The sequence below is a fragment of the Taudactylus pleione genome, unplaced genomic scaffold (genome assembly GCF_031769625.1).
Source record: "Taudactylus pleione unplaced genomic scaffold, aTauple2 ptg000006l, whole genome shotgun sequence".
NCBI classification, from domain to species: domain Eukaryota; kingdom Metazoa; phylum Chordata; class Amphibia; order Anura; family Myobatrachidae; genus Taudactylus; species Taudactylus pleione.
Genome location: NW_028284409.1, coordinates 9263180 through 9275616, shown reverse-complemented (window position 1 = coordinate 9275616; position 12437 = coordinate 9263180). Strand labels below are relative to the sequence as shown.

At 43.6% G+C, this 12437-nt stretch overlaps 1 protein-coding gene across 6 annotated transcripts in view; it reads left to right on the top strand.

The window, feature by feature from the left end:
• AHI1 (Abelson helper integration site 1) overlaps positions 1-12437 on the top strand; it is a 404344-nt gene that overhangs the window by 343987 nt on the left and 47920 nt on the right. For 3 of the 6 annotated variants that reach the window (XM_088452372.1, XM_088452409.1, XM_088452363.1), the window contains one exon: positions 6013-6092. The exons of 2 other annotated variants lie outside the window; for them this stretch is intronic. In XM_088452372.1, the coding sequence (XP_088308498.1) occupies positions 6013-6092 (80 nt within the window). Of the gene's footprint in view, positions 1-6012; positions 6407-12437 lie in introns of those variants that run through there. One more of the 6 variants, XM_088452381.1, reaches the window with a different exon arrangement.

The following is a 12437-nucleotide window of genomic DNA, read 5'->3' as shown; positions in this document are numbered from 1 at the left end:
TGCAGAATGGGTCCTGCGATATCGCACGCAGGCCCCTATGCCTCCGCCTTTCTGACAGGCAGAGGCGTGTGCGGGGCAGTGACAACATGCGTTCCAGGAAACGATGGTCACATAGAAGCCTCCTGCAGCATTTGAATTTTAGTAGGGCAGAATTGTAAAGCAGCTAGTGTGGGGCTTTGCAATTCTATCCACTGCTGAATCTGCCCCTTCGTGTGGCCGACATCAGTAATACTTGCACAACAGATGTTCAGCCACAGATTGCCTAAACCTCAGCAGTGGTTCTCTTTAGTCCAAAAGCAATGACCTACAATTTGAAAAAGTAGGCTTATCTGGTTGTATTACTTGTTATTCTCTAATAGCTGAGCCTACATAATTGATGAAATATCATTTATTTTTTATTTTTGCATGTGTTCATGTGTGCCAGGAGAAGCCCTGTGGGTATTTACTTTGGAAGTAAAGGACTTCCTTGTTGGGACGGAAATTCTTCAAAAGATACAGTTTCAAGTTTTATGTTTTATTATGATATCTACTATAATCTCTTTTCTATCCACATAGTGTAATGGCAAAGAGCCACTGGAATATAATGCATTATAAGGACCTTACAGATATTACTACAGAGTACAACAAAAGTTAATGTCTAAGCACATTGAGAATTATTTAGTAAATGTAATGTTGACATATCATTTCTTGTCTATGCTCATTGCTTGTCAGTAGTCATTAGCTGAAGCTTTCACCTTAACCACATTGAATATATTCAGGAATGTCTGTTCAAGATGCTATAATACTGGATGTTGCTTTAATATTTCTTTTTATAGTGCATTCTAAATACACAGGCACATGTATGTCATTTCAGAGTGTACTGTGCTCTGATACTCATTTTAGCATAGCTAATACATACCCTCCAACATTTCAAATATAGAAAACGGTACAGGGGGCGTGACCATAAATAAAGGGGGCGTGGTAAATTCTAAAGGGGGTGGGTATGTGAGCATGCAGAAGCCTTAGCTCAACCTCACTGCTCTCTGTCCTTGTCTCGCGGGATGATAACATCATCATCTCGCGAGACTTTGACTGGAGAAGCTCCCAAAAAACAACTGAGACTGAGCGCTGATTCGGCATACAGACGACGGAGCCGCCTGTTACTCAGCAGCGCTGCGGGAGTCTATGTCCCCGCAGCGCTGCTATAGATTGTACTACTCATCCGGTACAATCGGTACAGACCCTGTTTGCCGGTACAGACCTTAAAAAAACGGTACTGTACCGGCCAAATCGGTATTGTTGGAGGGTCTGCTAATATTGCAGGAGAGCAGTCTCCAATATCTTTAGCCCAACAGACAACACTTATTGTGTGATTTTGCAAATACTGTGGTTGTAAACAATACTAGTGCATACCCTGCAATGTCTGGAAGACTCATGATTTATTTGGAATTGGAATAACTACAGACTCCCAGAAATGTAGATCCTAGTGAAATTGGCAGGATGAGGGGTGCGATAATGCAAATCTCAGTGAATTGCATCTTTATGCCCCCACCATATCAATGTGAGGGGAGGAGGCTAATGATAGGAATCACCGCACACCATACTTGACTCATTTTGAAAAAGCATTTCAGGGAGATTGTAAAAGCAGCACCTATGAGTGCGATGTTAAAGTGGACGTGTACTGCTACATCTGAGGGGAGTGGCATAACCTGACTTACATCCAAATGTAAAAGATCTATTTGTTGATGAAAACACACTGATAAGAGGCCTATCCATTAGCAGATAAATTTGAACAATGAACAATTTATCGTTCAGTCGTTCAATTTATCTGCTAATGGATAGGCTCTGAACGATAAAAATGCGCACTCCCGCGGTCGACAAATTGGGCCTTTTGTCTTTCCAACATGTTGGTCAATTATCATTTATCGCTGACCCGACTAATGATTTTTTTTAATGAAAATGAACAGAAACATAAAAATCCACTCCCAGAATAATGTCATGTAATATCGTTCATCGTTTGCAAAAATCTGTCATGTACATGACAGATATCTGTCACAGCAGCCCCTGGAATTTTCAAAAGATAAATCTTTTGTATTTTGTCTTTCAGAAAGATATGGATAGGCCCCTATACTCTTCAGAAAATGCATGCAGCCATAGGGATCATTGTGCCATATAACCAGGGGCATCTTTAGAGAGGAGGGGGCCCGTGTGCATTCCCCCTTCCGGGGCCCCCTCTTCTCTTCCCGGTGCCACCGCAGCATTAGTAGACTCTGGGCAATGTAGTGTGCCCGCGGCAGCCATTTTTCTGACTTTTTGTGCAGCGCTGACACCCGGTGCGGGACCTCGGGGAGGTAAGTTTTAAATAATATGGGTGCAGGGTGTGTCGTGGGGGCCCGTGTGCACTGCACACCTGACCCTGCACCCATTATAGATACGCCACTGCTTATAACCAAGGCATGGATATTATACTAATGATCCAATTTGACTGTATATAGCTCTGGTTTTTTTTTTAATATACAGTAACAGCTTCATGGGGGTGCAATCAGGGAGATTGCTAGACTCTTCAGGGAGACAGGGAGATTGCTACTATTTCAGGGAGGCTCCCTCACAGTGAGGGGAAGTTGGCAAGTATGCCCCACCCCCACAGTGGCTACTCACCCGGAGGTGTGAAATAAAAAGCTAACAAGTTTGTACTATGGCGTGGCTGATCAGCCATTTAAATTTGACTTTTTCGAAAAACACTTTATATATGTATAAGTGCCGCATGCATATACCGCAAGTCTTAAGCTGTTACTGAGCAGGCAAGTGTTGTGGCTAAATATTCTGCTGCCTGAAATGACAGTGTAGCCTATATCCATTGTAACATAATGATTTCTATTAGTGCAGAATAACAAAAATACAAATGTTGCCTATTTAATTATAATGTGTACTGTCAATGTAGACTCTTGCAGCATTTGAAATTCAGACATTTTGTTGCTTAATTCCCTTTATCTTCTGCAGGAGACAGCTGCCTTAGTATTATAGACCCATCAATCCTATCTCTAATTTTCAGGGACAATCCCGTGTTTTATAAATTTGATTCTCTGTGCACATGCCTCAAACCAGCACAGAAGTTTGGCTACACACCTACGCACTCACACAAGATGGATCTTTTCTGTGTGTTTGCAAGGTAGCCACCTGGTTGCCATACAGAAATGCCCATTTCAAGGAGGAAGAGATCCGGCCATGCACGGAGCAAACCGGTCGCTCTTGTATCCCCTCAAAAGGTGCATTTGTATGCTATAGTGCTTACACAGTCTGCAAATATTCCAATTCAGAATCCGGTCCATAATGTTATCAGCAAAATTGTAATAGTTTTAAAGTGGGCCTTATGACAAAAAACATTATATATTAGGCCCTTGTATGCCTACTTACTGTATATCCTTATTTTCAACAAAATAGGCAAATATGCCCAATGTAGCTTTATATGGCACCATGAGCTACCATAATGCATAGAAAGTTCCACATTTTCCTACTGTTACCTATATGCTACTAGAATCGTATAGCCTAATATACAGTACTTCAGGCATACAGTAACCTCATGTTAAAACACTTAGCCTGGTGTACTCACACTAAGGCCCCTGGCCCTGATTCAGACCCACTCGCAAGCGGCTGTCCGCTCGCAAGTGGGTCGATGGTCTGCACTGAGCATGCGCACGACGGAGGGAGCTCCGTCGTGCGCATGCGCCAGACGCGACGAGCGAAGGAAAGTCCTTCGCTCGTTGTGTCTGATCAAAGGGGGCGTGCTATCGATGTTGATTGATAGCACGCCCCCTTTGGTGGGCGTGCCGGGGGCGTGCCTCCCTGACGGGGGCGTTCCCACGGGAACGCCTCCCGTCAGAAGCCAGCCCACTGACATCACTAGTGATGTCAGTGGGAGTGATTTTGGCTCTGATAGAGCCAAAATCACTCCGGGGCTTGCGGTTGAAAACCTCAACCGCAGGCTCCGGCTCGCAGTTTCGATGGTCGCGCTGGTCACGACCATCGCGGCCATCAAACTGCACGCTCGTATAGGCTGTGGGTGGTGACCCACAGCTATACGAGCGTCCAGGAGGACGCTCCATTTTTATGGAGGGCGGCCCTCATTCAGAGCGTGCGCTCTGCTCAGAGCATACGGCTCTGAATGAGGGCCCCTGTCGTCTTAACTTTTCACATCCTACCACTGTAATAGGATAAAATATAGCTTACTGTATCATTGTGGTTTCATATCTTACTAAGTTCAGGTTGGAGCTCAGTAGGAAATATGATCTGGTCACTGGGAAAAATCACAATGCTAAAGTTGTACTATTGTCTAAGTGATGTCACTGGTCCCTAGTAAATGCATTGGCTGCATGAATATTGACTAAGCCAGGGACGGGGAACCTCAGGCCCGGGGGTTGTATAAGGCCCCCGGAATCATTTGGTCTGGCCCTCTGAGCTTTTTTCTGCTAGCCTAATCTGGCTAGCAGGGAGCCTAGATTGGCACACTGCAACAGTGCCGTCTGGAGCGTCCTTAGGATGCATCAGACGGTCACACTACTGCCCTTACAGCTCCTCAGAATGCTCCGGGCAATGCTGTAATCACCGGCGATTGTGGTCCCGCCCCATGTGACATCACATGGAGGGGTCGTGGCCTGCAGCAGACCCGCAAATAATGTTATAAATATTAAAATGGCCTCGGACGAAAAAAGGTTCCCCACCCCTGGACTAAACCTACAAAATTGCTGGCTTCACAGTATTTTTCCCACATATTTTCCAACTACAACATTCTGGCCTGTATTAGTTATCTTATACTTACTTAAATTCAATGAATTAATTCAGTGCATGTTATTTTCTGGGAGAATAAGCAAAGATGCATAATTTCTATTTTATAACAAAATGTATGTATTTACTCCTTAGCAATCAGATTGTAGCCTGCTATTGGTTTTGCCATGATGAAGACCAGTTTTTCAAAACAACAAACCTTTGATGATACAAACTAAGGACCTCATTCAAAGTCGGTCGTTGCGGCCGCTCGGTCGTAAGGGAAAAGGGGCCGGATATGCAAATGAAGCGCTCACAAGTTGCGTCGTTAAGATAGGATCGTTAGCTGGACGAGCGAGGGGAGGATGCGGCCTAAGACTAAAAACATGCCCCCTTCTCGTTCACAATACACGTCATCTCTGGGCATATAAGGATTAATCGAGACCATCGGGAACCATCGGAGCAGGTCGTAGAGCTTAAGGTTGACCATACCCTCTCTTAAGCACTACGATCAAGTCAGTGTAAAAACCTCCCATGTCACTGTGCCATGACACTACTTAGTTAATTATGCACTCCCATAAAACGCCCTTTGCATAGTCAGGCACGACTGCATTCGGATCTCCACTCCCCCGTTCACAAGTACCTTCCCCTGTTACCACCCACAAACGCCTCATCCTGTCACTCAAACTAACGACCTGGCCAAGTTGAAGGAGAGAAAAATTTTCGATCGCAACAGCTAGTTTGCGCACGTGCATTGCGAAACTTATGCATGCGCTGCTTTGCGAACATTGCTGGGTACGACCGAGCGCCCGCTTACGACCGACTCTGAATGAGGTCCCAAGTGCAATAATTCCTTCCAGGTTCAGCTAGACATTGTCATAGCCTTGTCCAGCTATTTACTATGAATATGTCATACGTTAGTAGCCAGTTCTATTTTATACATCTGACATTTTGTTGTTTATGTAAAGACAGTGTGCGGCTTGTGCTTGAGCTCTCTTTACTGGTAAAAGTCCAGGTGCATGTAAGAGTTTCCACTGTGCAATCTGTATTGCTTGCTTCTCACCTATGAAATACTTGGCTGGGGTAAAGTGGGGCTTGAGCCTATTTCCTTCCTTGTAACCACATAACAATAAGCAAGACCCCAATGGAGACCGCGTGTTGGAAATGGGGTATATTCTCTCCTTACCCAGGAAGCTGGTGGGTTTGTGAGATGCAAAGACTTGGCCTCCTCTCCTTTCTTATTTCTTCAATGTGTATTTGTTGTTTCTGCAGATGTCAGCAGTCCCCAGCAAGTCAAAGGAACAGAAATTGATGTCACAGCATGACACAGATGTTGGCTCACCTGTGCCACCGTAAGATTCTTTGGTTAAGGGGATATTTTTTCTCATGTTTTACAATATCACACATTTATATTCCCATGCAATCTTTCATTATTTATGCAGCAGTAAATGTTTTAAGAAATACTTAATGTAAAACAGATTTCTGCCGGAGATGTCCTTAAAACTTACATGTACGATACGCTTTTGATTTTGGTGTTCAATGTTTAAATGATTTCTTTATTTAATATTAATTCATCAGGTACACAGTTCTTATTATCTTATTTCTTCCAGCATGTTTTTTTTGTCTTGGATGTGTAATATAAAGCAATAAACCACTTTTGTAAACATCTGATTGTTCTAAAAATTTATTTACTGCCTTGTATATTAGGTCAAGTTTGATTTTTAACTTTTGATATACAGGTTGAGTCTCCCATATCCATATATTCCGAAATATGGATTTTTTTTTGCATGACTGAGATAATGAAACCTTTGATTTTTGATGGTTCAATGTACACAAACTTTGTCTAAGGCACAAATTATTAAAAATATTGTTTAAAATTACCTTCAGGCTGTGTGTATATGAAACACAAATGAATTTCATTTCTGTACATAAACTTTGTTTGAGCCACAAAATTATTGAATATATTGTATAAAATTACCTGCAGGCTGTGTGTATAAGGTGTATATAACTCATAAATGCATTCTGTATGTATATTTGGGTCCTATTCCCAAGATATTTCCTTATGGTATGAAAATATTCCAAAATACGGAATATTCCGTTATCCAAAATACCCCTGGTCCCAAGCATTTTGGATATGGAAGACTCAACCTGTATTCTCTAACTTATGAAGAGTGGAAACATACTAGTAGCAGATACTGTAGTGTCAGAGTGGGGCGAGGCCCACCAGGGGAATGTATTGGTTGGGACCCATTAAGTGTGTGTATATGCCAACAGAGAGAGTCAGGGGTGCCGAGAGGAGGGGGGGAGTGGGCACTATTTACCTGGGTCCGGGCGTGTTGGAGGGGGCTCGGACTGGGTCAACTGCTATGGGGGAGATTGTCCCTCTGTGCGGCCGCCAGCGCACCTTGTAGAGCGGCGTGGGTGAGGGGGCATGTGTATTCAGGAGGAAGCCTCCCCATTTTTTTGGACTCACTTCCTGAAATCTTGGGTGCAGTGAACGACGACCACACATTTTCTTCAGGTCATTTCTAACATGGAAAAGCATTACCAAGGCAAGTGCAGCCCCAATTTGCTAACTGACTACTGTTGGACTCTTAAGAGAGACACTCCTCAGGCAAAATACAGCATACAATCAAACAAAGCTACATTTTAAATTACAAGTTTGTCTCTTTACAATAATCTAATAAGTATGTAAATGTATGGGTTTCTAAAAAATTAATTCTGTCACTCTAAAACCTTACCTTAAAGAGAAACCTCACAAACACATGCCAATAACACAATGTTACCATCACCATATTAATAATTACCAACACTCCTGGACAGGCCAGGTGACTCCCAAAATAGGTGTTTCTTTCCAGGACTACAGAGAGATTCAGACAATCTCCTGAAAGCCAGGTTGGCACATAGTTGGACTCTGTAATTTGTTCCCCTATGTCTCACCTGCACTGACTTCCTGGTCAGGTCCTTTTACCATCACTGATTGGCACTAGTTGAGTGATGCACTGGTCACTGCTCTGTGCTAGATGGCTGGCCATGTCACCCGTAAACTTAAAGTCAATTAACTGGCCCTATCATGGAGTGATCATTTCTTGTTTCTCTCCCGACTAACTTGTGGTAAGTGAGGGTTATCTTCAGAGCAAGACTGGGCATGCAGCAGCTTTGAAACGGGAAGACCCACGGGTGTAACTACAGGTGGTGTAGCAGGTGCACCTGGGCCTGCCACGGGGTGGAATCATGGGCTCAGCTATGACTCAATGTCAGCAAGGAGTGTATTCACGGTGCCCCCCCACTATTGGGGTTGTTACCTGCTGCTACCTCTGACCCAATACATATCCGAGCCATAAGCAACAATGTGCTAAAAAACAGGATTTTGGTACTTACCGATAAATCCCTTTCTCCGATTCCACAGGGGACACTGGAGTTCAAGACAGTGGGGTATAGACGGTGGTAGAGTAGAGCCTGGCACTTTAAAAAAAATCTACAAGTGTGACTGGCTCCTCCCCCTCTATGCCCCATCAGCTCCAGTTTAAGAACTGAGCCCGAGAGGAGACGGAGGACAACAGGAAAACAAGGAGAAGGAGAAGACCACAGAACGGAACAAGACCGACTGAAGGAGAACAGAGGAAACCACTGCAGGGAATTATGCAGTCACACAACCATAGAAGGAACCAAACAACTGGCAGGTACGCAGCGCTGGGCGGGCGTCCAGTGTCCCCTGTGGAATCGGAGAAAGGGATTTATCGGTAAGTACCAAAATCCTGTTTTCTCCTTCATCCACTAGGGGACACTGGAGTTCAAGACAGTGGGGACGTCCCAAAGCCAACCTCCTGGGTGGGAAGCGCGGAGAACATGCCGACCCTTTGGCCAACAGAAACAGGGACCGCCAAGGACCAGAGGTTCAACGGAAGGCAAGAGCGGAGGATCAAGTGTCGTGAGCCAGGAGACAATCAGAACTCCAAGCGGAACAGACACAGAAATTCCAACTTACAGCGTAAATAGAATGGAATAAGTGGCTAGCGAGAAAACACCCTCAGGTGAGAAGCATCAGAACACTGTAAACTCAGCTGAAAACAGACCAAGCCAGACTATTGGAAGCAGAGAGCTCCAACCAGAATCCATATGAGAAGGGCAGTAACCCGAGAACAAAATTCGTGAAAACCGTACCAGATTCGGAAACAGGAAACTGCAGCTGTCGCAGATAGTAGAAAACCAGCACTGTTGGACATAATCATATAGATACAAGTATAACGATACCAATCTACAGAAACAGTGCTGATCCTGTCCACAGACTCCTAACAAAGTTTGCAGGGAGGTAAAAGTCAAGGCCGAACAGTCACCATCAACCATTCTGGAGGTCCAACTACTACAAAGTTGTAAACCAGCAGAAGGAAAAGACCATAAAAGTCTCCCATGAGTGGAGATCACACTGGGGACGAAGCCGAGGCAGCATTGAGAGGATTGAGATTACAATACCTTCAGAGGATCAGACAGCAGAACCCCACTCCGAAAACAGAGTAGAAAACAGCGACTGAACACCTGCAGCTGAAAAGAAAATCACAGCCACAAACTCCAAAACAACAGACAATTCCCAACATGATAGAAGTGCGTAGTCAGTACCAGCTGCTGGCCTGAACATATTCTGAAACACACAGGATACCCTAGCAGTTAAAGAGCACGTATGCAACAGCCACCCAGGGAGAGCTACCAATATAGGGAAGCATTCCATACAGCAAGGCTAGAGCACTAGGACAACCCTGAAAGTACCAGTCAGGTACCAGTCAACAGATTCTAGTAGAATAGTGTCACTAATCTCAATGTTGAAACTATGCACCAGGGAAGCTCTAAAATGTAGAGCCAACTGATTAACAGAGCGGATGGCTGCTAGGACCACCACTAGGGTGCATAAGGGAGAATAACGGCTATGCCATGTCAGGTTGGGCATTAGTGGGGTAAGCCCGCTTACCTATGAGCGTCCAAAATCCCTCTGGACGCTATGTAGAATGTCACTGACCTTTTCCATCTCACAGCAACCTGCCCCATCAGGTATAGGGAGTAGCTTCAGTGGGCTAAGACCCTATGCTCTACAGCACGGACTTCAGCCTGGAGATGTTGAGGTAGAAAACACTGTATAAACTAGCAAAATGTTAGTGGAGACAAGAAGGTTGTACAACAGTACTCTGCACCTGAGCTGGTTATATTAGGGATGTGTATCCATATAGAAACTTTTCATAAAACAGAAAACGGTCTGCTCGTGTAAGTATCAGTACATTAACACTTATAATGGTGAAGTGTGTATTACGCCCACAAATCTAATACAATCCAGGCCTGACCCTGCCTATATCAGCGGGTGGCCCTAGGCCTTCATTTAATTTAACAAATGAAGCCCTGAGGATGGAATAGAACCTGGATGCTCTATGTACAGATAGAGTGTACCTAGGGGCCCTTTAGACACTCATGTATTGAGATATGTGACAAGACAATAATATGGAGTACCGGAATCTATACGGAGAAGGGTACCTGTACATAGACAGAGTGCGTTCGTTATCCCCAGAAAAGAAGGGATATATCTGTAGTGATAACCCCAATAGGGTTAAAAACCAGGTTTTTCCAATTATTAGAAAATATTCATACAAGGAATGGGAATATATCAGTATATATACACACATACACACAGACAACATAGTTGCATGAGAAGGCAATCTCTTTGAAAGGAAGAATAGTGCCTATACAGCAAGTTTACTTGTCAGACTCCTGCACGGGGAGATCGGCATGCCATATCTATACATGTCCTGCCTCAGGAGATCAGCATGCTATATATATATATATATATATATATAAACAAACAACGGAAAGAGGTGGCACTCAACAGACTTATTGATAAAAAATATCCTTTATTCGAACGGCGTTTCGGGGTAACCCCCCGTCTTCAGGGACAGACAAAACAGAATGACAAACATAGCAAACATTTATACAACACTCATTACATGAAGACAACATGATTACTCTCACCTGTGGAACGCCGCTGTCTGAGGCCCTGCTGCTCGTTCTGGCGCAGAATAAGTCTGTTGAGTGCCACCTCTTTCCGTTGTTTGCATATGGGGCTAGTATCCTTAGGAGGGCACCACAGCAAGTTATATTTGGTTTGGTCCGTGGAGTGCCGGGTCAATTTTGGTGTATATATATATATATATATATATATATATATATATATAGATATGTAGAAGGCAGCGGCACCCACAGGACCCGGTAAATAAGACTCAGGTACACAAACGGTGCACATGTTTCGACGCCTCAGCCGGTGAGGACTTTAACCAACTGAAACGTCGAAACGCACACACCGTCCCAGTCCCGTGAGCGCCGCTGCCCTCCATACATCAGGTTTTTTCACCTCGGATGGCACCTGGGCAAGTATAATTTGGTAATGTGGAGTGCCGGCTCCAGTGACTTTATATATATATATATATATATATACACACACACACACACACACATACATACACAAATATCCCGCCTCCTTAGTGTCTTATAAGTTTGCTACCAAGTCCAAAGTTGAAAATAATCATAGATCACCCTAAAGGGTGGCGTCATAGATAGGGACTGACAAGAACAGAACTATAACCCCAGGAGGATTAAAGTACATATGATATATATATATATATATATATATATATATACATGTACATACAAGAAGGCCCCAGTCATGTATAGGGTTCATAATAGAAGCAATGCCTTAGGGAATTGCGACTATCATTATGTAAGCTGCAGAACTTGACTCTAGTCTATAGAGCCACCATTAATATATATATATATATATATATATATATATATATATGGATAAAGCTGACAGCTATTGGTAATCCCAGGCGGCTTCCCATCCGTGGAATATAGGTATAAACCCACATACAAAACCTTAGGGACAGATGGTGTAAAGCGGAGTTATTGTATTAACTACCGCATCAGGAGAGTCCAGCCTCCAATCGCAGAACCTCTCTTTTAAAATATGCTATGTACCAGACATAAAACTGATAACCGATTAACAGATCCTACCTCTACCTTTATGGTAAGGATAAGAAGCGATAGATATTTATTTCCAAACATGCATACCTACATACAAGATTAGTAGGTGACGATAATATTTTGAAAATAGAACATGAGCAATAGTAGAGCTATGGAAGGAATTGAGCCACAAGACAAAATTCACTCCAGACATGTATATATATTAAAGCAGGGCTTAGTATAAAATACAAATACATACATACATGTATGTGGCTTACCTCCACGCAGGGGAACAGCTCATGTGCCGCCTGTGGTCGTCATTCTGCTACGGCATAGGAAGCAGGATATTTTAGCACCGTGCTATCCCAGACTATCCTGGGACCCTTCTGTTACTGGTGTACTTGCCTTATCAGGTGTGCCATTGGAGCTCCAGATGCACCCGTTTTTTTTTGTTTTTTTTTTAAAAGCGGGAATCAAAAAGACAACCTCCATGCTGTGAGGCAGTAATGCCAACCCCCACTCCGGCAGTAACTAACTTCCTCTTGTATGTGCTGCTGAATGGAGCACCTAAAATATAATCTATATAGATGCACATATGCATACCTTCTAAGGTAAACACAGAAGGCTGGTGAGAACTAGAAGTTTTTAAAGAACAGCCTATAAGTTAGTATATGTGCTGCCACATATATGCATGGGAAGAG